General features: G+C 34.9%; 1 protein-coding gene across 19 annotated transcripts in view; it reads left to right on the top strand.

The window, feature by feature from the left end:
• ZNF385B (zinc finger protein 385B) overlaps positions 1-25,929 on the top strand; it is a 422,990-nt gene that overhangs the window by 354,072 nt on the left and 42,989 nt on the right. For 15 of the 19 annotated variants that reach the window (XR_009504237.1, XM_059928243.1, XM_059928240.1 and 12 more), the window contains 2 exons: positions 7,183-7,221; positions 10,997-11,107. The exons of 1 other annotated variant lie outside the window; for it this stretch is intronic. Coding sequence is in view for 17 of the 18 variants with exons in the window: in XM_059928243.1 (XP_059784226.1) it covers positions 7,183-7,221; positions 10,997-11,107 (150 nt within the window). In the remaining variant the exon portion in view is untranslated. Of the gene's footprint in view, positions 1-5,322; positions 5,342-7,182; positions 7,222-10,996; positions 11,108-25,929 lie in introns of those variants that run through there. 3 more of the 19 variants (XM_059928241.1, XM_059928239.1, XM_059928256.1) reach the window with 2 other exon arrangements.

The following is a 25,929-nucleotide window of genomic DNA, read 5'->3' as shown; positions in this document are numbered from 1 at the left end:
TTTGACAGAATGGTTTTGAAAGGATGTCAGTTAATGCATTTGGCTGTTCAGCAGGTGTATTGATTTTTAAGTCAAGAAAGCTCATTACTTCCCTGGTCTCTTAGAAAGCCCTTGTAACATTTTTTTAGCCCATTTCCCAGAAAATAGGAAAATTTATCACTACTTAGATCTGGAGACTTAGCACCAATAATTTTTATAAACTACATTCATAAGCATCAGCAAGTAGTCTTTGGTTATTTGTATGCCTTATTTTTCCTCCTAAAGAACAAAAAGTTCTAGTTTTTTAAAAAGATATTTCTCAGACTTATTTCTGGCTCTGAATTTTGTTATGGAAATTTAATCCTGAAACCAAGTGTGGGGGTTGTTTTCAAGCCACTATTTTAAAAAGAAAAACAGGAAAGGCCAAGAAGTAGGTGACTATGTTCTATCTAAGATACTAGCCTATCCTTCCAAACCTCAGGATGGGTGTCTTCTTTCAATGTCCTGTAGAAGAATCAGTTCTCATAAGCTATCCTCAAATGAATCTCTATCTTGTTTAGTATTTTGCACATCTATTGAAAACCTATACTTCAGTCCATATTCCTGAAATGGTTTATTTCTTGTTTTATTTCACCCTGAGGAAACAAAATACTAAATAAAACATAGGTAACACCTGACTCATTTATTTTAGATTCTCTTGGTGAATCCAGTTCCTGTTCTCATCACTCTGAATAGTGTTTTTCTTTGGATGAGAGAGTTTATTGTCAACTATGTACGCCTTGGGCTCTTTGTTTTTTTGAAATATGGATATACCTCACTGAGAAATATAAAGTATAAATACTTTGAAGGTAGTAACTTTTCCACAGGAAAAAAATATTAATAGTATTTGTCATCATTTCATTTCTTCTTCTGTGCTATTAAAATTCAGAATAGAGCTAAATTCTTATTAATTCTCTTCCAGGTAGTTTTTCATTTTTCTTAAAAATTTTGTAACTTTTCTCATATTCTCTCAAAAGTGCATCTAATAATTTCATAGAAACTTTTTGTTACCTTGCCTTTGACAGTTGTTACTGATCTTTCAAATCTGTATGCATGCATTGGCCAAAAAATATTTTAGTTATAGGAACATCAAATAGTAAACATAAAATGAAAGCCCTTTCAAAAACTTTCTTTGTGTCCTGATGGAAAAACACCTCTCTTTCCTCATGGTTTCCAGTCATATCTAAGCATTTCTTGTTCAATAATGAAAACAAAGAAAGAAAAGGACTGGATTTCCTTAGGAGATATAGTTTAGCTCATACCTTAATGCCTTTTCCCTACATTGAAATGAGCACCTGAATTGGAATTGAGCATAGTCTGGGCTCCCTTAATACATCATATTAACCAAGTAGATCTTCCAAAATACATTTTCAACCTGAATATGGGTACATATGCTACTGAATTTCAATTCTTAAGTTTACTCATCTAATGTTTCAATAGGAACATCAACACCCAAAACGTTGCTGGGTATGTGTGTGTCCGTGCAATAAGGTATGAGCGAACCTTCAATTAAGTCTCGTACCCATTGCAGACGTAAGCTGAAAGTCTTATTTGTTAAACTGAACTTTTTGAAATGCTCTTCGATGTGGCTTCTTAAATTACCCAGCGGCATAACTACAGCTTTGCTGCATCACTCTTGACCCCTGGCAGCATGGAAAATCACCAGGCATGTGGAGCCAGCCAGGAAAATGGAACATTTTACATTTGCACTGACCATATGATTACATACAAGGATCTACTGTCAGAGTTAGACATTCGGCTTCAGTAAGGTGCGCGGGTCTAATCTTAGGGCATCTCCCATTAACAAAATAACTACTGTCTGAGAAAGAACTTAAAATTTATTCCTTCTACTTAGAACAATTTAAAAATTATCCGTCGAAGTGTTAAGCTGGTTTTCCACTAAAGAGGGGGAGATGGTGAAACCACCCCCTCCTTTCCTTTCAGCTTTCTTGCTTGTACCATTTGGTAACTCTTTAAAGTTCTAAAAGTTTTAAAAGTGAAAAACATTATTTTCATATGATATCTTCACAAAAAACTGCTAGAGCTTAGCCAGAATATGTACTTATTTAAAAAACAGAGAAGTAACTCATGGGTATTTTGGTTATTCACTAAAAACTACCAGGCCAACCACATTGTACCAGAAACCCACTAGGAAGGTCTCCAGGTAAGACGCATCTAGCGCTAAGCACTCATCCTTAGAGAACTTCCAAAACAGATCACTTTAGTTGCCCTTTCTCTTTAAGGACACGATGACAGTGGTGGCTGTGAGTGGTGTCCCAGTTGTTGTCTTGGGACGTGGTAGTTGAAGAAAATCCTCTGTGGAGATCTCATAGGCGGCTTTGAAAGCCGAAGAGCATATGCCCTTTACAGTTTTTACCAGCGATATGATTCCAAATTCTGTATCAACTCTCTAAATCATGGGATAATGTCCTTATCTTTACATACTTGGTACGGTTTTACATGTGAAAATATCAGAATCAAAGTTGTATCAAGACAGCGAAAATGTTTTTAGGAATTATCCGTGGTAAAATTGTGTTTCTTTCCCATTCTCCTGTTTTATTTTTTTCATAGTACTTAAAACACTCTGGAAATACCTTATTTATAACTTTAGATATACAGGGTTCCCCCGCTATCCCAAAATGGAGAATTCCTATGACATCTTTCCTAAGTCGAAATGTTGTGAAGTGAAGAAGCAATTAGTTTAGGATACATCTTGCTAATGGATGCACAAAATAAATCCAGATAAAGAATAGATGCTCACAGACACAGTTCAAAGCTATGGCGGCTTGATCCTGAGATGCTCAGTGTAGTTTCCGGGGAAGGAGCTTGGTGGTGCCACTGTCACTGCTTGAGATGCGCACTGCCTCTATAAAGGTTTGCACAAAAGAAATGCTGAACGCTATTTTCATTTTTCAACTTTTTTCATAAAAGCAAAAATTCTCTTGGGATTTCTTTCAGTTAGTGAAAACAGGTACCAATGTAGGTCTTTCATAAAACCGAGTGGCATAAAGCAGACTTTCAAAAAGCAGGGGATACCTATGTAGGTCTCCCCAGCTAGAATGTTGTATTTTTGAAGGCTTGTTCTCTACTGTATGTCCAGCTCCTAAAACAGTGCATGATAGCCATTTAATAAACTATTGTTAAATGAATCAATTTTCAATCAAATACAGTGTTTGTGCAAATTGAAAATTATACATTTATAAAAGTGTGATGTGTTGGAAAGGAGCAAAAATTCCCAAGGACAGAACTAAGTTGATATGAAATAATCTCTAAAAAGGTTGCACTTTTTATTATCAGAGTGCTCTAGAAAGAAGACATTATTTTATGGCAGAAACACACATCTCTAACATTCTGTATATGTTTCTTTTTTATTCTTCTAGAAATGAAACCAAGGTGGAATTTCTCCCAAAAAACTACTGGAAAATGCAGTTTAGTTTCCTTTCAAAATAGATCCCAGGGTGTTTTTTCCTTATTCTAGTCATTCTTTTTGTCAGTGGAATATATAACGCTTACTTGATGAATCCCAGAACTTTTCAAAGAAGGCCTGGCAATATGGAATTTGAGTGAAAGGTATCAAACTTTCTAAATTCATTTTAAGGGAAAAAAAGAAAGGAAAGAAAAGAAAAAAATGAAATTATAATCTATGCTCCACTCTGCTTGGTTGCTTCCAATCTCTGGGCAGACTCCACTTATATTTTCCACAGGGATTTTTGACCAGTACGAGGGAGGCTCTGGAAAGGGATCCCGGGATCCCACTTAATTTCTGCAGCAATCAGATCCTTCTAATTGTCAACCAGCCTCAAAATATGTAAAGGTCTACAACATTTTGATAAAATAGTAGTAGTAATAATAATAATGATAATAGCTTTATTGGATCTGAGACTTAGATCAATGTGACCTATTATTTTCTTAAGTGCATGTTATTTTAGCCTTTATGCCAATTCTGGTTAACTTTCTGGTGGAGTAATGTTATCCCTGTGGTACAGGGGCACAGCTGATTTTGTTTGCAAGTCACAGCCAATGTGTGGTTTTAGCAAAGAGCTAAATATGGCACTTGATCGAATCAACAGTCTGTGGAGAACGTGGCATGTCACTTGTCTTCCTTTCAGTGACAGTGATGGCATTCTGGTGGACCCCTGTCAGGATGCTCTGGGTAGGAAAAGCAGTGGCAGGATGGCAAATCTCAACTTTTACATATTCCAGATGCAAAAAGGCAGGTCTCACAGTAGCATGCAGTTCCAGTGTAACGTTTCATGTGGTTTATTTTTATTGAGACTTCTGATTTGAAATCCAAAACAGTACAGAGTTGTGTGGTTGAACTAACATTGCCAACAATATGCAGTTGTTTGTATTTCCTGATCTTTGAGAAGAGGAATTTGTCTTGCAACAGTTGCGTCTGCTTTGTTTCTATTTAAGTTTTCAAGGATTTGAAACAAGTAAAACAGTAATAATAAAGGCATGTGGTCAGAGTATTTAAATATAAAAGGCAAAACCTTTTTTGAAGTAACTTCAGAGAAATATTGCCCTTCAGTGACATAAGCTATCACATTTAAAAGTGTCACTTCATGAATATTTGAAGTTCTAATGAGACCCTATTGTCCCATTCTTTTCCATAAGTCCAACAATGAAAAAGGAAGGGATGAAAAAATAGTCATTCTTTTTGTACTACTGTAATTTGATAATATTGCAGTTTAAAAAAACTGATGCTTTGCCAAACTTCCAGAAAGCCCTAAGTCACAGGGATTTAGTAGCTGAGATCTGCTTTGCAGAAATCAAGGACAGGTGCAAATGATGACCATCACCTGCTACGTGTAATCTCTAAGTGTTCCTGGAACTTTCTTTTTTTTTCTGTGTGCTAGCCCAACAGTTACAACGGGGAAAGAGGACAGGGCAGCCCCAATTTTTATTTATGGCTTTCCTGAAGTAACCCAAGAAGAAATGGGCTTATCTTAAGAAGGGCATAAGTCGGTCAGAAAGAGAAAAACTGAGACTCACTTCTCCAGGAAACTTTTACTTAAACACCAAGTAGGGGCTTCCCTGGTGGCGCAGTCATTGAGAATCCACCTGCCAACGCAGGGGACACGGGTTCGATCCCTGGCCCGGGAAGATCCCACATGCCGCGGAGCAACTAAGCCGGTGCACCACAACTACTGAGCCTGCGCTCTAGAGCCCGTGTGCCGCAACTACTGAGCCTGCATGCCACAACTACTGAAGCCCGCGTGCCTAGAGCCTGTGCTTCACAACAAGAGAAGGCACTGCAGTGAGAAGCCTGCGCACTGCAACGAAGAGTAGCCCCCGCTCGCCGCAACTAGAGAAAGCCCAGGTCAGCAATGAAGACCCAATGCAGCCAAAAATAAATAAATTAAAAAAAAAATAGAAATAGAAAAAAATACATTAAAAAAAAAAAACCAAGCCACCAGTAGGCCTTATGTGTAGCTTGACTAGACAGCTGCCCTCCAGGCTGCAGAAATTCTAGGAACACTCCTCCTTTCTTCCCATTTCTCACACCCTACAGCAGTGCCACACATGATACCCAGCAGCCCTGCTTGGTGGTCCCTTAGCAGGGAAGAGTGGGGGGAGAGACTCTCGCCTGAGTTTGACTCCTGGCTTCAGACCTACGAACTTGAGGGTGAGAAGTTATTAAACCTCTCAAAGCCTCGGATTCCTCATTTGTAAAAGGAGGATAAAAATGGTATCTGCCTCATGTGATGGTGGAGAGTACAGTAGATAATCCCTTAGTATAGTTCCTGGCACGTGGTGAGAACTCTAAATCTAAGCTGGTCTTATTAAGATGTTTATTATTATTATTACACAGCTAGAGAAAGGAATTAAAAGGCAAATACCCCAGGAGGATAACACATTGATGTCACTGTTAAAGGGAGGATCCTGGATGCTTGAATTGTGAGAAAATCAGAAAAGGGGGGAAAAATCCAAAGTAGGGGTAGGGCAAGAGGGGACAGACCTTTATGTGCCTTCTCGTGCCTCAGTGTTTTGCTTAATCACCATCCTTTTTCACTTTTTAACTTTTACAATAATGTCCCTTCTTGTGTTTGACTCATCCTACCCCATCTAATCTGGGACAATGTCTGAAACATATTAGACCTCCAGAAATGTTTGTTGCATGATTGATCTTTAACTTTTTAAAGTCAAAAACATGGTTTCTACTTCTGTTTAGTAAGTGGTTACCAAATGCTTTTTAGAATGTTGGTTAAAGCAGATAGCTAAGTTTAAGATGAAATATCCTCATCTTTAAGAATATTATGGATACCCAGCCACATATAAGAAAGACTTGTATAATTCTTGAGCAGTCTTTTTTGCTTTTTAATTGAGTGGTGCTTGGTTTACTCCCACACCCAGCCCCACTGGATGGGTAGTGAAGTCATTGTAAAACTCTTACAAGAATACAATTCGAACTTCGTCCCCTTGAAAATTATTGAGATAGTTGAAAGGTTTGTAATTTTATTTTCTTTGCCTAAAATTCCATCTAGGAAAGTTATCTCAAATATAAATGTCATCTAGTACTGTCATTTGATCATGTAGTGCCTACCTTAGATTCTCTGCCCTCCCATAGTCTTCATCCTGACTTTAGTGAAGTGCTGCACTGTGTTTCTTTTCCCTGTGGCTAGGTTTTATTTGCAACTTCATGTGTTTTTATGTGATTGCTTACTCTGTGCGGATATAAATTACTTTTTGGAATACTCAGTGAAAGTAGATCTTTTAAAAAAAACTCACACAGATTTGTAGTTCCATAAACTTGGTGAATACATCAAGATATCTGTTTGTTCTTATTTTGATATTGAAAATATAATAGATGGTGTGATAAGGCCACCTTCATTAATTCCTTTTATAAGTACTGTAATAGAATAGTTAATTTGTCCATTCGTAGCCTCCAATCATCTCCTCAATTCCTGGTAAAAGCCACAACCCCATCTTTCATTTTTATTACCTACCAGTTAATTGCGCTAATAGGTTTTGGTTTTCATTTCTACATGACTTTCATTAGCAAAAGTGGCAAGTGTTAACTCTTGCTGCTTTTTAGTTAGTAAGCATTTCAGGCTTTTTAATCAGAGATGAGCAAAGAAAATGGATTTTTAAAAATTTTGTGTGAATGTGCTTGCTAGCCTCAAAATTCCAGATGACTACTTCTGACTTTTACTTTTTTAGAAAAGAAGAGGCTTATTTGGGACCAATAAATTCTGCCAGGTAAGGAATATTGGTAGCTAGAGCTATGTGGTAGGTTTTTTTTTCCTTAAAGAAAAGCTTTTTTAGCATTGTTTACCACTGAAACAATCTTCTCAATACACAGACAGCTTTCTTGTGCAGTGTGAACTAGTATGACCTAATCTGAGTATTTAACAAGGCAATTGTTCATTTAAAAGTGATATAAACATTTTAATAAAGATGTTTAAAAACACTTCAAACATCTTTATTAAAACCCTTAAAACTTCAAGAGTTTGTTGTATAACTGTAGTACCTCCAATAATTTTGCTGAGTACTCTACATATGAAATCATTATGGTATAGATATATAGTTTTGACTATACTAAATTGAATCACACGTATTTATCACATTTTAGGGTTTATGAGAATGTTTTTATTCATCTTGATTGTTTTATTCATCCTGAAAATTGGTGATTGAATAAAAGACTTGCCATTGATTTAGTTATACATATCTTATTATGATTAGAGAAAACTGATTTGGCATTAGTGGAGGAAAAAATTTAATATAAATTAACATATTTATTATTTTTATCTAATTTTTAGAGTATTTTAGGAATGCTACAAGAAAAAAATTCAGGATTTTACTTCTTTATACTTTTAAAAAAGAGAAAGATCTGAAAGCCTTTTCTACGTTATTGCTAATTATGGACCCCACTGAAATGACGCAGGTATTTGTAGTTACTGCATCAGATGGCATATACTCAAAACATCAGCTGGGAAGTGTCTGTTTCAAGATATCAGATGAATTGGCCAATGGAACATTCTTTCTTATACCATTTAAAGTCTTCTTTCAACTAAATCATGTCCTCCCAAGTGACATTTGAATAAGAAGTATAATTATATAATTCTATGATAAACAGAGAAAGATAAACAAGATTTAGAAAAAAGTAGACCTTTTCTTGAAATACCTATAACAAAATAGAGAATCAAGTGGAAAATAGAAAAATTTGTTCCAAGTGAGAAACATGGAAGATAAAATGTTCATATGATTAGTGGTAAGTTATTCAAAGGATGTAAAGGCAGCAGGAGTTAATGACAGGTGACAAGGAAGGGGGTAAAAGGACTGTGTTTTATGAGGACAAGTAGGATTATATGTGTAAAGCAGAGAAGTCGATTCTAGTTAAGAGTTTCTTGAAGGAACCTCCTTAGTTTGCTTTTCACGGAGCAGATTGCTGGGAACTTGCCTGCCTTAGTATTGGGGGTGCTCGGCCACAACTCACCTTTCAGGAAGAGAATGCTCAGCCTTGGGAACATAAACAGTATTTTCAGGCTGTTAGGGTACAAATGTGAGATTTGAGTAGACAAATTTGTATCAGGGGTTACTTGAAAAATTATGTAGGCAGCTAACAATTTCAAAAATGTAAAGGGAATGTTTATATCCAAGGGTTGTGTTGGAGCTCTCAACAGATATCTTTGTTTACTAAAAATTTGGAGCTAAATTTTTGTAGATGTATTTTTGTCTATGTTTCCATATTGCAGTATGGGAATAACTAGGATAGTGCATTTATTTTAGATGATGGAAGTTTTAATTTTTAATGGTAACTTTCAATATACTTTTGAAATGAGTAATAGGAAAGGATATACATTAAAACTATGTTTTCATGCATATTGCTGCTGTTTTTTAAAAGACTATTTTAATTTGCTTTAAAGAAAAAATGTTAAGTGAATAATAATAACATATACAATAGTATATAGATATGGCAAAAATAATAAAAGTGGCATGCAGAAAATATGATTAGGATATTCATATACTTTTATCCTATATAGTTCACACATCACTAGATGTATTTTTTTAGAGCCTGAGAACAGAAAATATCTCAATAAAATGCTCTTATTTTTTTAACTTTGCAAAACAGTGTAGTTTTTCCATGCTGCCAATATAGTTAGGCTATTTTATTTTTAAGCCTGTCCAAACTGATTTGCCGTCTCTAGTAACGACAGAAAGTACAGGTTCATGTTTTGCAAATGGATGAGACTTTAAGTGTATGCACTTGTTAGTAAGAAAGTGAACTAAGGTTTTATTTTCTGATCTTTTGAGATTTTCTTTGCCCATAGAGGGTTTTTTTTTTAATTCTCATTTAATAAAATTTAATATAGTCAATTACAACCTTAAGCAAAACAAATCCCCAGATTTTCTAGTAATAATACTTTACATTTAGTGGTTAAATTTTTTAAAAATTTTTCTTGGATTATAGTTGCTTTACAATGTTGGGTTAGTTTCTGCTGTACAGCAAAGTGAATCAGCTATATGTATACATATATCCCCTCTTTTTTGGATTTCCTTCCTATGTAAGTCACCAAAGAACACTGAATAGAGTTCCCTGTGCTATACAGTAGGTTCTCATTAGTTATCTATTTTATACATAGTAGTGTATATATGTCAATCCCAAAGTAGTTAAACATAATACTCTTAACAGTTTTTTCTTTTTCGCTTTTTAAGTTATCAAACATAAAATTGACTTTTTGGGAATGTGCATAGTTCTGTGAATTTCAACACATGTATAAGTTTGTGTAACCACCACTACAGTCAAGATATAAAATAGTTCTATCACTCCAGAAAACTCCCCTCTTTGACTTTTATAAGCGTTCCAAACCACATAACTTTTCTTTATAGTGGGAATACATTGTCCTGTCATCTCACTTAAACTTGTAGCAAAAAAAAAAGGCTACTTTACTGTTCAATAATTCTGTAATCCGCCCTCCCTTCTAATGTATTTAAGTTCTTCTAACTGCTGATTTTGAACTTTGTTGATTCATACGCCTCATCAGGGATAGTATTCATTTCCCCTCTCTACCAAATATCATCAACTAATCCAGTCCTAAATTCTAACCTCTGGAGATTTCCTAGACAATGGTGTCAGTGGATCTGTCCTTGTTCGTGTTACATCTGTTTATAAGTTATGCTTTGTTCGTCATTGTTTTTTGAACTGCCAGTTGTCTGACATTAATGCTGGAGATTATTATCTGGAGTACACAAGAGAATCACTGCTGTGTCTCTCTTTTTATAGGCTCTGCAGATAGTGTTCTTTCTTTTTCCAAATACTTTCATGGCTTTGTGGCATACTTTTTCTATGGTATCACTGTATATTTCTCTGACTGTTTATGGTAAATGCAAACCAAAGAGAGAAAGTCACAGGTTATATGTCAAAACTTTACTTGATCAATATTTAAGCAGGGGTTGCATATTAACCAATCTGTTATAGACATTTGAGTGACATGCATTTCCAGTAGAATGAATATCTAGAGTACATGAACAATAATAAATTATTTTAAAATAAAGGTAAACATTTTCTGTGCTGTGATAAAGCCTGTCATTTATGACTTTGCCACAAATAAAAAACTAAGAAACTTAAATACATCTGTAACAGTCATCATTGAAATCATTTCAGGCCATCTTAAGTATTATTACCTCACATAGGGAAAACATTAACAAGTTAATTTTAACCCTGATCTTTAGATCTTAAGTTTTCTTGTTCTATGATTCTTTTAAGGTTTTTCAAGGTTTCTTATATAGATATAAGATTTCTTGAAATGTGATTCTCCTGTGATTTTTTTGTGTTATGATTTCAAACCAATTTTTTTGTTTTTATTTTTAATTCTTGGAAATAAGTACATTACTATTGAATGAGAGTCTTTATTATCCTTGTTTGGGAACTAAAAGTTAAAACCTTAAGGAATAATACAGCTACTTTTACTTGAGCACACTATTATCTATCCTTTGAAGTTATAAATTGACTATCTTATCATTTGCTCTTTAGATGGATCCTGTGCAAAAAGCAGTCATTAACCACACATTTGGAGTGTCCATTCCCCCAAAGAAGAAACAAGTTATTTCTTGTAATGTCTGTCAGCTTCGCTTTAACTCGGATGTGAGTATCACCTTTTCATTGTGCTCTGTAGTCTGTCAAGCTCTTAAGTCTGATTGTTCTGAATATGTACATCTCTTCGTATTTACATACTCTCTAGCAGCCCCTCCAATTGATGGCCCACTTATTTCAGTGTGCTAGATTTTCAAGGGATTTGGATTCAACATTAGAAACTTGAACAACAGAGTGGCTAATGTCAAAAATCAAGGATTTCTCTATGTAATTAGTCTCACCTATACCATTTTACACTTAATCCCACCAGTTATATTTACTTTTCAAAAATACTTGAATAGCAGAAAATATTTTTAGAAGTTTAAAATGCAATGAAAATATGTAAAAAATGCAATGAATGTTGAAGAAAACCATTGTTATTACTCTTGATAACAAGTGTCACGTTTTATGTGTGTGTGCCAAATCATATTAAATACCTGAGAGAATAATTTATTATATAATTTATATTTTCCCAGACCATGGAAATACAGGGAAAGCTTTGTAAATTATTTTATCTGGCAAGCATAACCGTCCTGTTAAGAAAAATGATAACAAGAAAAGGGTACAAATCAATATTTTATGAAAGTCGATTTTAAAATGTAGAATAAAATAACATAAAATCAAAATAAATAATATTAGAATATTTATAATACCCAATGACCAAGTAAAGCCAATGAGCAATGCAAATCTGAATCTGGCGGCTGCATATTGTATGTGATATTTCCCAAGTTACTTCACAGTAGAAGTCATTTTGCCAAGAGTATATTATACGATTCATGAGTTTTGGAAATACTAAAATAATAAATACCTTTGTTTGAATATCCATTAAATGATATTTTGATAATTCTACACAGGAAACATAATGAAAATTATAGTCATTGGAAAAGAGGAGATATGCTTTTCATGATTTATAAAAGTATATTTAATGTAATTTCAACCAAAAATCCAATGACTTTTTTTGGCACCTGATAAAATCTTTCTCAAATTCCTTATTCAAGAATTAAAATGTTCCTAAATAAATTGAGAAATATGTAGTACCAATTCATTCAAAGTCTCATTATTGTTAAGATGTCATTTCTCCCCAGATTGATCTATAGATGCAGCACAACCCAGATAAAAATCCTAGAAGGTTTTTTTGTGGAAAATGCCAAGCTATGTCTTAAATTTACATAGAAAAGAAAAGCCCTATAATCGTCAAAATGTTTTTTAGGAAAGAACAAAGTTTGAGAACTTATGCTTCTTGATTTTAATACTTACTATAAAACCTATAGTAATCAAGACTGTAATACTAGTGAAAGAATAGTAGACATATTGATCAATAGAATAGAATAGACCTGCACCTATACGGTCAGTTGATCTTTAATAAACTTGCAAAGACAGTTCAATGGAGAAAGGCTAATCTTTGCAACAAATAGTGCAATTGGATATCCACTTGTAAATTTAAAAAAAGAACCTTGACTGGTACTTCACACAAAATATAAAAATTATTTCAAATAGATCATATATATATATATATATATATATATATATATATATATATATAACTATAAACTTAAAACTATAAAACTTCTAGAAGAAAACAGGAGAAAATTTATGTGACCTTGAGTTAGGCAAAGGTTTCTTAAGAAACAAAAATATGAATTATAAAAATGCTTATATATTAGACTTCATCAAAATTAAAAACTACTCTTCAAATGACACTATCACACTGTTAAGAAATTGAAAAGAAAAGCTACAGACTGGGAGAAAATATTTGTAAAACACATGCCTTGTATGCAGAATATTTAAATAACTTACAACTCAATAATAAATAATAAATGGGCAAAAGATTTGAATAAGCTCTTTACCAGAGAAGAAATATGAATGACAGATAAATATGTAAAACAATGCTCAACGTCATTAGCCATTAAAGAAATGCAAACCACAATCAGATACCACTATACCTATTAAAATGATGAAAATTAAATAAATTGATATTACCCAGTGGCAAGGGTGAGGAGCAACTGGAACTCTCATTCATCGTTGTTGGAAATACAAAATGGTGCAGGTCCTTTAGAAAACAGTTTGGTAGCTATTTATAAGAAATTTTATGTTATAGATACATTTCCCATACAACCCAGCAATCCCACTTCTAGGTATTTATCCAAGAGAAATTAAAACATATGTTCATATGCATGTGTCTTTTATAGTAGCTTTATTCATAATTGCCCCAAACTGAAATTGATCCTAATGTCTATCAACTGATGAATGGATAAACAAACTGTGGTATAGCCATACAATGGAATATTACTCAGCAATAACAGAAATGATGTACCAATACATCCCACAACATGGATGAATCTCAAAGGCAGTATGCTAGATGAAATAAGTTGGACACAAAGACTATACACTGTATGGTTACACTTATAAAACTTTTGCCAAACACAATACTATGGGGACAGAAATCAGACCCGTAATTAACAGGGTCTGAGGGTGGGATTGGGGCATTGATCACCAAGGGGCATGAAGGAACTTTTTTGGGTGATGTAAATATTCAAAATCTTCATTGCTGTGGTAGTTACACAACTGTTCTTGTTTTTCAAAACTCATAGAACTCAATACCTAAAAAGGAATTTTACTGTATGTAAAGTATACCTCAGTAAACCTGACTAGAAAAAAAGCAATGTGATAGGAATCGTGAAATATTTTGTAAATTGAAGACTAATTAATCATAGAGACATACCTACTAGATATATTAAACTATAATATTACTACTAGATTTAAGGTATAATAATTAAAGGAATTTTTTAAGAAAAGACAGAATAATAAATACTGAAATAGATCCAAGTATATTTAACAATTTTGCCCACTTATTATCCAAATTTATATAGTCACATAGGGAAATTAACGTCTCTGTAACTTTACGAATATAAAATGAAAATGTTCGCTACTTAACTGGCCACTTACAAAATGAATACCCACCAGAAGACATGCTCCATATTTGGTTCTAGCATTCCCACTGCAGCAATACCTGATGCTGAAAACATCTCATAATACAATGCAAAGAGATCGCAAAGTAAAATTGCAAAAGTCTTGCAAAAGATGCAGACTTTCATGAAGTCTATAAATGTCATGTTAGAGAACAGCTTAACACAAAGCCACTGACAAATGAGGATCTGCCTGTTAGAGTTAAAGAAGAGAAAAGTAACAAGGTTTATGAGAGACAGGCTCTGCAAAACAAAATGTTTTGACCATCAAGTGAATAATAAGGACTTTGAGGCAATTATGAATCCCTTGAATTAAAAAAACATATATTTACGTGGTCCAAAAGGCAAATTAATTTTAAAAGGTACATTGAAAAATCTTGTTCCATCCTATTCCCCATCCTCCCACCCTCCATGCCTTTCCCTGTCTATCTGTAACCACTTTAATATTTCTTGCCTATCTTTCCTGGGTTTGTTTATGCAGATTGAGATTGAATATATACTCAATCTCCTCCCTTTTCTACATACAAGGTAGCATACTATTCACACTTTTTTTTGCCCTGCACTGTTTTTACATAACAATATATCCTAGAGAATTTTCCCTATCAGAACATAGCAAGCTCCCTCACTGTTTTTTTTATAGATGTGGTAGGCATAGATGTTCACATCCTAATCTCTGGACTCTTTTACTATATTACCTTGTATGGCAAAGGGGAATTAAGGTAGTAAACGGAATTAAGGGCACTAATCAGCTGACCTTAAAATAGATTATCTGGGATTTTCCTGCGGGCCCAAAGGCCCTTAAAAATAGAAGAGGGAGGCAAAAGAGGAAGTTAGAGTGATATGATATAAGAACAACTAGACTGGTCATTGTTGGTTTGAAGGTGTAAGAAGGGGCCACATGGCAAGGAATGTGGAAAGCTTCTAGAAGTTGAAAAGTCAAAGAAATTGATTTTCCCCTAGAGCCTCCAAAACAGAATGTAGTCCTGCTGACACCTTGGTTTCAGCCCAATGAAACCCATGTTGGACTTCGGAATTCCAGAACTGTAAGATAATAAATGTGTGTTGTTTTAAGCCACTGAGTTTATGGTAATTTGCTAGTATAGCAATAGAAAACTAATACAGTAGTCTATGTGTAGATGTTCCATAGTTTACTTAACTAGTCCCTTATTGGTGGACACTTAGGTTGTTTCTTATCTTTGGAGTTAACATAGATTCTCATAGCCAATAAATACAGATATAGGACATAAATTTGAGTCTCTTGACTCTAAATCCACAACTCTCCAATGATACTATGTTGCCTTACAACTTTACTCATTTTCTTAGCATTTATTGTGCTCCTATTTTATGCCAAGCCCTATACATACTGGACTCCAGAGTCTAGCAGCAACTTTTACTAGGAAACAGTGTGAATGAAAGCATGCAAGGATTAACCTTATTAGATCCTCCCAGAACATATTCCAGGTCTTCTGCTCTGTATTTCATTACTCCATGCATAGAAAGGCTGCACAGTGTAAAACACTGGATTAAGAGTCCTTGAATGTGATTTAAATCCTAATTTTGAACTTTGATAAACCACTTCACTACTGTGGGCCTCAGTTTCCTCTTCTGTAATGTAACCTAAAATGGACTACATGATCTTTGGGAGGTTCCAACTCTATGACTGAAAATCATTTCCATGGTATTTCTTTAGAAGGACAGGATATAAACACTTCCATTTTACAGGTGGAATAGGTAAGACTCAGAAAGAATGACTACGAGTTTATTTTTTATTTTTGTCAGTCTTCTGGGGAGAGGTGTGCCAGTCTTCTTTCTACACCCCAGAATTGCTCTAGGAACAGATTCACCTTTGACTTGAGCTTCATTCGATGTCAGTAATTTTCTTTGTATTTACTAACAGGGGCATGGACAGATGTACACACGTGAGCACGTGACCGCTGGCTTCATTGTCACCACTCAAAAGCTCTGTTGATAATGGAGAAAGAAATTAAATTTCTGAGTCATGCTTAGACTCTGGGCAGTAAAGCCACAAAGTCTGGATGGCAAATTCACAAGTGTGACCTATACATGTTCTCAGTGTTTAGTAATGGTGCTATAATCTGCGTAACTGAGCTCTGAAACTGAGCATTCTTTATTTGGGGGAGAGTTCATTATTTTATAATTACCCTATTTACATTTTAATGTAAGAATTAAGAAGATGCTCATCCTTATTTTCTTTAATAACATTTCTAAATCAGCCTGAGACTGAATTGGCTTCTCTCTTCAGTGTAGAAAATATGTTTATTGAAAAATCTGGAAGGCAGATTTGCTCAGTAAACAGACTACATTCTGCCATTCTCCATTACCCATATAAACTGTACCAGGGCAGACTTCATGCATTAAAATTCAATGTGACCTAGTTTAAGTGTCCAGTAGCCCCCTTTGTCCAGCTTTTATCATCTCAGTAGAACTCCACTGTCGGAAAGCAAAAGGCTACAGCTTTATTTACACAATACAGCGTTATGCAAATGAGCAAGCATTAATCACAAACATTCCCCAAGTGAATCTTTGCAAATTGACGCCATTAACTTTGCCAGGGGCCAAGCATTGCAGTCCAGGAATAATGTGTCTTTCCAACTGAGTCCCAGACATTTGCACAAATGTGTGCAGCACCCGTGTCCCTAGTTTCTTCTTGGCCACCTTTTTTTTTTCTAACATGGTTTAAGCTGAGCACTGAATGAAATTATCCTGGGCCTGAATGCCCCCTTCTTCTCCAGTGAACGAGTGCGTTGCAACCTTAGTATGGCTTTAAATTGATAAGCTTAAATCCGAATCTTTCCCTTTAGCTGGGAAATAATATGTTTCTAAGGTTAAGCCTTGCCAGGGAAATAGGTCTTCTATACTGTTTCGTAGTTAGTTTTAAAGAAGACTCTCAAAATTTTTGGACTTTCGGTTTTCATACAAAAAGACTAGAAACTAGAACTTTTAACACAAGCTTTTAAAATATTTTTGAGGCTGACGTTTCTCTTTTTGGCTAGGTTGAAAGTTGGCAGATCCTAAATAATTTCTAATTTTTGTATTCATTTCAATTTCTTAGAGAATAGTGGCAGAAGGATAAAGGAAACTGATCCTTAAACAGATTTTTACACAAAATCAGGGCAACTTAGTACTCTTAAATGTTTAAAAAATAGAGATGATCTTCTTTTATTGTTGTTATCTCAGAACAGAGTTAATCATAAATACCTTTAACATATGACTGGATCCTTTATGCGTCATGGGCAAATCGAAATGAGAGCATAATGATCTTTTTAATGAAGTTTTATATACTCTAATTCAGGAACTGACCCTGAAATTTTGATACTCAGCATTAATAACACAATTGATTCAGCATGAGATGCAGGGTCCCTAATCGCTGACCCCTAATTTGGAGCTAACTCATTTGATTTTTTGAATTTACACTATTACTTTTTGAATAGCATTATAAATCAAATCATTTATAGTTCAATTTTTTTTAATTTTACTTTGTGGTTCCTCTAAGTTTTTAATTTTGTTGTGTTGTTTTTGTCTTTCTTTTGGGTTTTAGTCATCCAATATCTCTATCTCTCATTTTAGACCACTGTTCTTTTTGCTGTGTTCTATTGCCTCATGTCTCAAGACATAAGGAGATGACCTCATGCCATTTCATTGATTTACGTAAGACTCATTAAGTACAAATGGACAGGAAATTAAGGATTTGCTTAGAAGTTAAAATGACATGGCGACCAATTGTTTATGTGAACATTTCTGTAGGTGACCTGACTCTCCTATTCTTTCCTATAAATCTCTCTGAGATTTCAGAAAGTGCAGTCATGCAACAATCACCCTCAATTCCCACATGACTGCAATTAGTGTGTAATTGATACATCCGCAATGCTACTTCCCTCTGCATTTGGCATCTTTGTCATCTTAGCAGTTTTCATTTGGAGAAGGTTATTTCATATGCTCTCCTGGACCTTTCTGCCCATATCTCTTTTTGGGTAGTTTTAATCTTATGCCCACTTCCTGATTTCCTTAGCGGTTTACATAATACAGTACAAATTCTCTGTCTTGCATAAACAAACTGCCTCCACCTGCCATCTGCCACTCAAGAGGTGTTAGCGTTGTTTCTGCTGGAGCCCTGGCATTCTCTGTCATCCAGCAGGGATCTCAGCAGTCATGAGGTTAGGGAGAAAGCCACAAGTTTGGGTCCCACATAAATGCCCTTTCCATGGGCTCTGGGATGACCCTCCGTCTCCTTTGGCCCCCAGGCCTAACTCCACCTCTCCACCAGCTGCCATGAGGCAACAAGTCCCTACAGCAGCTGCGGTTCCTTCCCTGGGAGGTCAAAGCGGCAGGGAAATAGGAACCCCTTAGACGCCTTCTTGGAAGATCTGTCTTGCAGCAAAAGCGGAAGAGGCACTCAGCTGCAAGGGCACCTGCTTGCATTTTCTGAAGGATCAAGCTTTTTGTTTATCACCCCATCACACTCTTCTAGGGGACTCTGCATTTTGCTATTGGCTGCCTAGCGCTGATTTTAACTCTAGAAATTCTGTTCACCAGTTATCAATGTTTTTCTTTCCCTATCAAAACATGTTCTCGTCTACTAAGCCATCATGTTCTTCCTTCCTGTGTTCTCTATCTTCTCTTCCCTTCTCCCTCTCCTCTATCTCTTCTCTTTTCCCCCTCTTCCTCTTTCTCGGGCACAAAAGTACAACAAATACACTATTTTTCCTTTCTCTCATGGACATAGTATCTTTATTAAGCTTTTTTAGGTTAATAACTGGATTCATTGCTTTGAATTCTGAGGCACTTTTCCCTTGAAAAGCCCCTAGAAGGTAATTTTTTTAAAAAAGTATATTGAACATAGTATTTGAAACTCTAACCAACATAATATTTACAAAAATTTATACTATATTTCCTGAATTTTCAGACATCGCCTTTGATAACTGACATGTCAAGAAAAACCTTGAAAAGTCATCTTCTAATATTTGGCCCTCCTTACATCACCACTCTCACATATGTCCAACAAATTATCTACACATGTGAGGTCTACAGATCAACTTAACTCTTCACTCCTCTCACATATACATATACAATCACTGCCTGCTACCCACGCACACCTACTGTATTTCTCTTGAAACCTTTGAGGTAGATGGCAGCTCCTTTAGTCTATTAATCTATACTATATTTATATTTCTATAGTTGTATATAAATTGTGTACACACAGTTACATATAAGTATATATGTGTAATTTGTTGGGTTTTTTTTTTAAGAATTGATGCTGATAAAATGTGAGACGCAGAGTTTTAAGAATACTGGTACCCAGCCTGCTAAGTTTCACCTATGCTAATATTGGCCTCTCATTCAGAAATGAAATAAGCCATGGAAATTGGTCCTCACTAAAAAGTGAGTTTATGATGAAGGGATTTGGAGAAAGTCATACTCAAACTGAATTCTGCAGCTGATCATTAAATAAAGAAATACCACCGCGATAATACTCTCATTGCTGGGTTGGGAAGTGAAAGCTAGTTGTAAAGTTTACATCTGCTGCTAAGCAGTACAAATTATTAGATAAATGAATAATTTTGTAAGTTTGAAAAACCAACTGATTCTGTTAAGAAAAAAGGTATTGATGATGCAAAGAATCAATAGCATTAAATGGAAATCTAGAAAATGATAGTCTGCTTTTGTCAAACATTTTACATTTTTCCCATAAATAAGACCATTTATATTGATTCTTAGGTATGGAGGGTAGTGAAGCAGATAGCAGGTAATTAAAAGCATAAATCTCAGGAGCTTGGGAAGGTAATTCTCTGCTTTGCAGGCAGAGCTGACAAAATGATGAATATTTTCTGCTTCAACATGACAGAAATATAGTGTGGTTACTGGGAAAAGGAACATACCGAGCTAAAAGTTTGCTTCAATAGCTGCTGTTTAAGAAAGCTCTTTAAAAAATTTAGTCTGCCTTTTTGAAGCGTATAGTAGTTCCTTATTAAATTTTTTAAAAATTGCCTTAAATTAGCACTATAACATTACCAGAATGTCACAGTCTTTCTCAGAACTACCTTATTTTAAGTGGGTATTTGATAATTTAGGACTAATTTTAAATTCATCACTGAAAGAAAGTGAAGATCAGGATAAAAGTGAAGTTTTAAAAAAGTGAGCATTATTACTTATAAAGACTCATCAGATCCTGTATTTAACTAATGGGGAAGTTATGCAACACATAATTCGATCATCTGGGGCTTTTCTTAAAATACATAGATGCCTCACATGACATATTACTTTAGCTATTTATATGTGTTTAATAATATTCAAAGTTAGGATGACCCGCCTAATGTGATGTGAAGAACAGTAAATGTGAATGCAAAACCCAACCTCCCATATCAGAATATGTTCTCAACAGAAAACCATTAAGCATCTATTGATCAGTACTGCAAGCTTTGGTACATTTCCATTAAATATTGGTTTGCTGATCAAACATTAGTAACACCTTTTTAAAAATATTATGGGTGGTCGTTTTTTCCTGTGTAAAATTCCTGTGTTAGTAACTCTTTTAGACAAAAGTAAAAGATTCCTGAAAGGATTTTCAGGTCATTTTGTTGGTGATTTTTGTCATCTTCCCACTTTGGGGTTGGGGAGGACTGTTGAAGTCTTGTGTATTTTTCCTTTTTGTTTGGTATGGATTTCTCTAGTTAAGACTGGGTGTGGAATCCTTAACAGTAAGATCATGTTTCACTCAATTTTTGTGGTTTGGATTCTTCAGCTAAAAATTTATGCAACATACAATTAGAAATCAGGTAGAATTTCTAGGCTGAACACCTGTAGGTTTCCTGAATGATTAGTTCCTGGTTTAAAGTTTGTATTCAGGCTGTATTTAGTACATGTTTGGTTTCCCATGACTTATCTTTTATTTTGTATGCTTGAGTGGGCAATTGGCTATAATTTTCACAACCTTTACAGCAAGGAAAAAAGTATTACTTATGTAAGACAAAAACAAAACAAAAAAGCTGGGTGCAACAAGAAGTAATCGTGCCTACTCCATTGCTTTCAAGCAAGAGGCTGATTTAATACAGTTAGAACATCTTGCAAAAGAGATAACTTTTAACTACTTTCACCTCTCAAGCAGCTATTTGAATAAAGTGACAGCATTTGCCCTGGAGGCCAGAGAACTTTAGATATGATAGGTCAGCCTAAAGATCAGTTTTGGGTTTTTTGCGGGGGTGGGAGGGCCTGACTGGCCAAAAGGCACTTTATGAGGCGTGGCTTGTCATGGGGGAGAGGATAGCACATGAAGAAGTATTGCTTTAGCCAATTTCTAAGATTTCAAGCTGGGAAACTTTGTTGGAAAAATAGTGTTGCTGATCAATGTGAGTTCTTCAAGGGGAGTAAAGAAGCTGTCAACTTAGCCAGAGACAGGAAAAGAGTGTCAAAACAGTTCCTGCCTAGAAAGGAAGATTCAGGAAATATAAGACAGGTTCCTTACCCTCATAGACCTGATTATCTAGCTAGGAGAAAAAAACAAATACACTTAGAAACATTGCTCAACTGTGTGATGTGAAGAACAGTATTACTGTTATTACTTATATTACCCTACCCTGCTGTAGGGTAATATAAATTTAGGAAAGCAGACAGCACATGGGCTAGAATTATCATGAGCAGAAAGCTAGCATTTGATGGATGCCTGTTCTTCTGCCAGGCTCTATATTAGATACTCTTCACATATATTATCTCTGTATTTGTACAGAGGTTCAAGAAAGAAGTAAAACTGTGAAAGGCTTGAGAGATGGTCAGCATTTGATGGCGAGAGAATTAAAGAAATATTAAGTGCTAGAGCTGAAACAAACAGAGCTTCTTGAGGATGTGGTCTATGGATAGGCTTCAGGGGGTCCATGAACTGCGTAAAATTATGCAAAATTTTGTCTGTCTGCATACCTGAAACCAGGATCACTTAGGAGGATGGTTGAGATGACTGAATCTTCCATTCTCTCAGAGTGAAATGTTCCACAGCTTCCTTTGGCAACATGTTCCAGGATTTAATCATTTTTAGTATTTCATCGTACCTAAATCTTTATTAAAAAAAAAAAAGAAAGAAAAAAGAAACCTTGTTCTTTTTCCCCCCTCACTTTAATTCTGTCTCCTAGGGCACATGGAAAACAAATGTTGTATTCACTACTCAGGAAACAGATCTGGTGAACAGGAACTCCCAAGAATTCTTCACTCTGTTTAGTTTCTGAGTTTTGGGGGCTGAGAATATGATTCAACTTTTATTAATTTGTATTTCCTTCAAATAGAAGTGTATTTCAGCTCTTATCAGTGACATACCTAACATTTCTGACACCAAGAGCAGATCATTTTTAACATCCCCTCTATAGGACAAAGTCATTTTCAGAAATAATTATGAAATTACATGAATAGTAAGAAAAGCCAAGAAAGAAATTCAGAGACTTTATTAAAGTTTTAATATATTACTATACCCCTAATATTACAGTACAAAAAAGGAAAAGATTGATCCTTTTTAATTACATTAATGTACTTTTAAATGAGAAAAAATGTAAACCTACATATTATTCTATCACAGTAATGAATAATAACATTACAGTAACAAATAAGTAAATTTTAATAAAATCAAAATTATATAAAAGATACAATTTATATACCTACTAAATTGTACCACTGATAGTTTCTTCTTCACTCCTTAGTTTTAAAGCACAGAATAACCTAAAAAGAAGCATAAATTTCAATTTCAAAGATATTAGCCAAAGTCAGTAAAATCCATCATGTACAAGCTAAAATTTATATTTACCAAACAAGAATAATACACCTCACAGTTGGCACTGTCTCACCCTTAAAGTTTAAACACAAATAAAAATTCTAATCAGTCATCTAAAATGAGAGAATTGAAGTATTTCAAGTTCTGTTTTGTCTTTACGGTCACTGTGCTATCATTCTTTATTTCAAATCAACTATTGAAATGCTAGAATATAAGGGGCACCGAGTTTGCAAACTGACTGCATCTGAAACGAACTTAAGCAACTCTTAACCATTAGGAACTTACTTTCAAAATGAGTAGTTGTAGCAGAGTCATTGTGAATTGGGAGTTTGATGATATAGCAAGTTCTCTATATTAACTTCCATGTAGTTAATTAAAAGATAAGTTTAAAAGATATGCTAATTTCAAGTTTACATATATATTATTAAAATTCACTGTAATCACAACAATTGTTTAAAACTTAGACCAACAAATTATTTTTCAGGGAGGAGTATTTTATTTCTAACTTTAGAATTGCCAACCTGTAATGATAATAAAAAGCAGCCCTATTTTTAGTCAGTTTTATTACTGTTTTTAAATTATCTACACATAGTGCAGCCCCTTGTTTCCTGTACTGAAGTGGACATCTCCTCCCTCCCCTTCAGTATACCACAGACGTTTGTTATTCCATTAACAGGAATTCTAGTGCTACTTTAAATACATGTTACATTTAGTATGGAGATAGGTTATGCTGACTTAAACTTGTAATCACCAAATAGTTTCCTTTTTATCTTTAATAATGCCCACTGAATGTTCTCTGAAATGTAGCTTTCATTATCTCTGACCTGTGAGCTTGTGACCTGTGACCTGTGAGGTGACCTGGTTTTTGCTCTGGAAAGAAATAACATTCTATATCATTTGAGAGACACCTATGGAGTCCTTTTATGTGATGATTTATTTGTTCATGTCATGAATTTTGGGCTTTTTCTTATATCATTTGAGAGGAATGGGAAAGAATAGACTCATTAAAGGGGTACTTAGGTTATTTGTTATAGTTTTGTAATTTAAATTGTGTAAGCCAACAAAATGCCCTATATGCGCTTTTAAACTAAAAATACCAACAATCTCTTTTTAAGATTTAATTTGTACATTTACACAGATGGTTATAAAAGGGGATATTCATTAACATCTGTAAATGTTGAGGAAATGATGGATGCCTATATTTGTAAAATGCCAGAATAGAATTACTAAATGTGCAGATGTAGATTAAAAAATACAAAATTTGAATATCTGAAAGACATTCTCTTCAAGCTAGTTTTCTAAAGATCTAGACATTGAATAATTGTCTTTTGCATAAGTTTCCATTTTCATAAATGCAGTAAATTCTTATTAATTTTGATGACATTAATTAGGGATTTGTGATAATTAGGTATGGGCTGAATTGTACTTTCGTTTGGTCCAAATTCTTTCTTCAAAGATAATGCAAATGAGTGTTGCAAAGGAGGTTGAAGCATAGTGATTTAGAATACCAACAGAACCAATTTTTTCAAGCTTACATAAGCACTTTAAGGGCACTGATTAAAATACAAGTGATAATATAATTTAAAATAATTCTTATATATTTTAACACCTCACCTAAGAATCTATGGTAACTAACAGCATTTCTTCAAAAATGTTCAACTTTTTCAACTTTTTTTTACCATTTCGTTATGCCCTGTACCCAAATTAGTCCACATTGTTGAGGTTTTTCTGAAATTATAATCATTTAGTAATATCTAATACCGTTCTCTTTTTTTTTAAGCAAATGATTTTCTGCGACTTGGTTAGCATTTTCCCAGTAAATCTTTTGAGTCAAGTGTTTTAACTTACATGGTATCTAGGTTTTATATTTCAGGCCAAAGAAGCATTGTTTTGAGGGATGACTTATCCAATTTAGTTACCTGCACTGATCAAATTGACAGAATGATCCATAAATCACTGATTTTGTGTTCTGACCTGGGGCTATCTTGATAGACAGGTGAGTGACCCACTGTATGTAAGAATTGTTTTTCCAATAACTGAGCAATTGGTCTGTTAGGAATCTGCTCATTCCACACTGAGATGGATCAAGCAGCCAGACCCCAAAAATCATACCAACTGGTGACCCCTGCTTCAGTCCACTGCTTCTCATCATAGGCAGAAGTCAGGCAGGAATTTGCAGGAAGTAGGAGGTACTTATTTGATTATGGTCACTCTTGATACCAAAATTTTCACTCTCTTGGTCACTTACCATCCTCCAAATACAGGTTTCTAACCAGTATGCACATCTCTAGTCCAGTTCTTGTCACTCGCTCCATTGTTAGCCAGGCTTCAGCCACAGTGGCTTTCTTTTATTTTGATAAAGCTGCCAAGCTACTTCTCCCCCCTCCCTTTCGGTCTAGTCTCTACTCCTCCTGCAGGTCTCACGTTTTATGTCTCTTCCTCACAGGAGCTTGTCCAGACTCCCTAGTGTAAACTAGCCCCACTCCCAAGAATACATTTTATAACACCCAATAATTTTCCTCCATGAAATGTATCACAGTTTGTAAAGATACCTTATTTATATAACTATTTAATATATATTTCTAATACACACACATGCACGCACGCACACACACGCACACACACATGCACAATTGTTGGCTCAAGGACTGAATATGCTTTGTGCTTTACTGTCCCCCCGGTGCCTAGCACACTTATTCATTGATTGAATACATGGTCCTAAAGAGGATTTTTTTTAAACTTTGATTTATGCAACCCAAGGATTGATTGGGAATCACTGAATCCATTCTCTACAATGAAAACTATAATTTATATGACTTTACAGGTCACCTCCCCAGACCTTTTTTCCCCTCCAGATCATCCTGTCTAAGGAAATGAAGACTATCTTTTACCAGAGGGGATAAGGGAGAGAGTCTATTCTGTTTTGGATCTTCCATGGTGAAGGCTGTTTGGACCCTGGGCTTGGGACTTGCTTCAATGGTGCAGTGATTAAGAGCCTAATCTTTTAATCTTGGGTTGGAATCCAGGGTCTTCCATTTCTGGCAGTGTGGTATTGGACAGTTACTTAACTTTTCAGAGTCTCTGTAGACTTGGACTAATAA

This window comes from Balaenoptera ricei, chromosome 7 (genome assembly GCF_028023285.1).
Source record: "Balaenoptera ricei isolate mBalRic1 chromosome 7, mBalRic1.hap2, whole genome shotgun sequence".
Taxonomy (NCBI): domain Eukaryota; kingdom Metazoa; phylum Chordata; class Mammalia; order Artiodactyla; family Balaenopteridae; genus Balaenoptera; species Balaenoptera ricei.
This window is presented reverse-complemented; position numbering and strand designations above follow the sequence as displayed.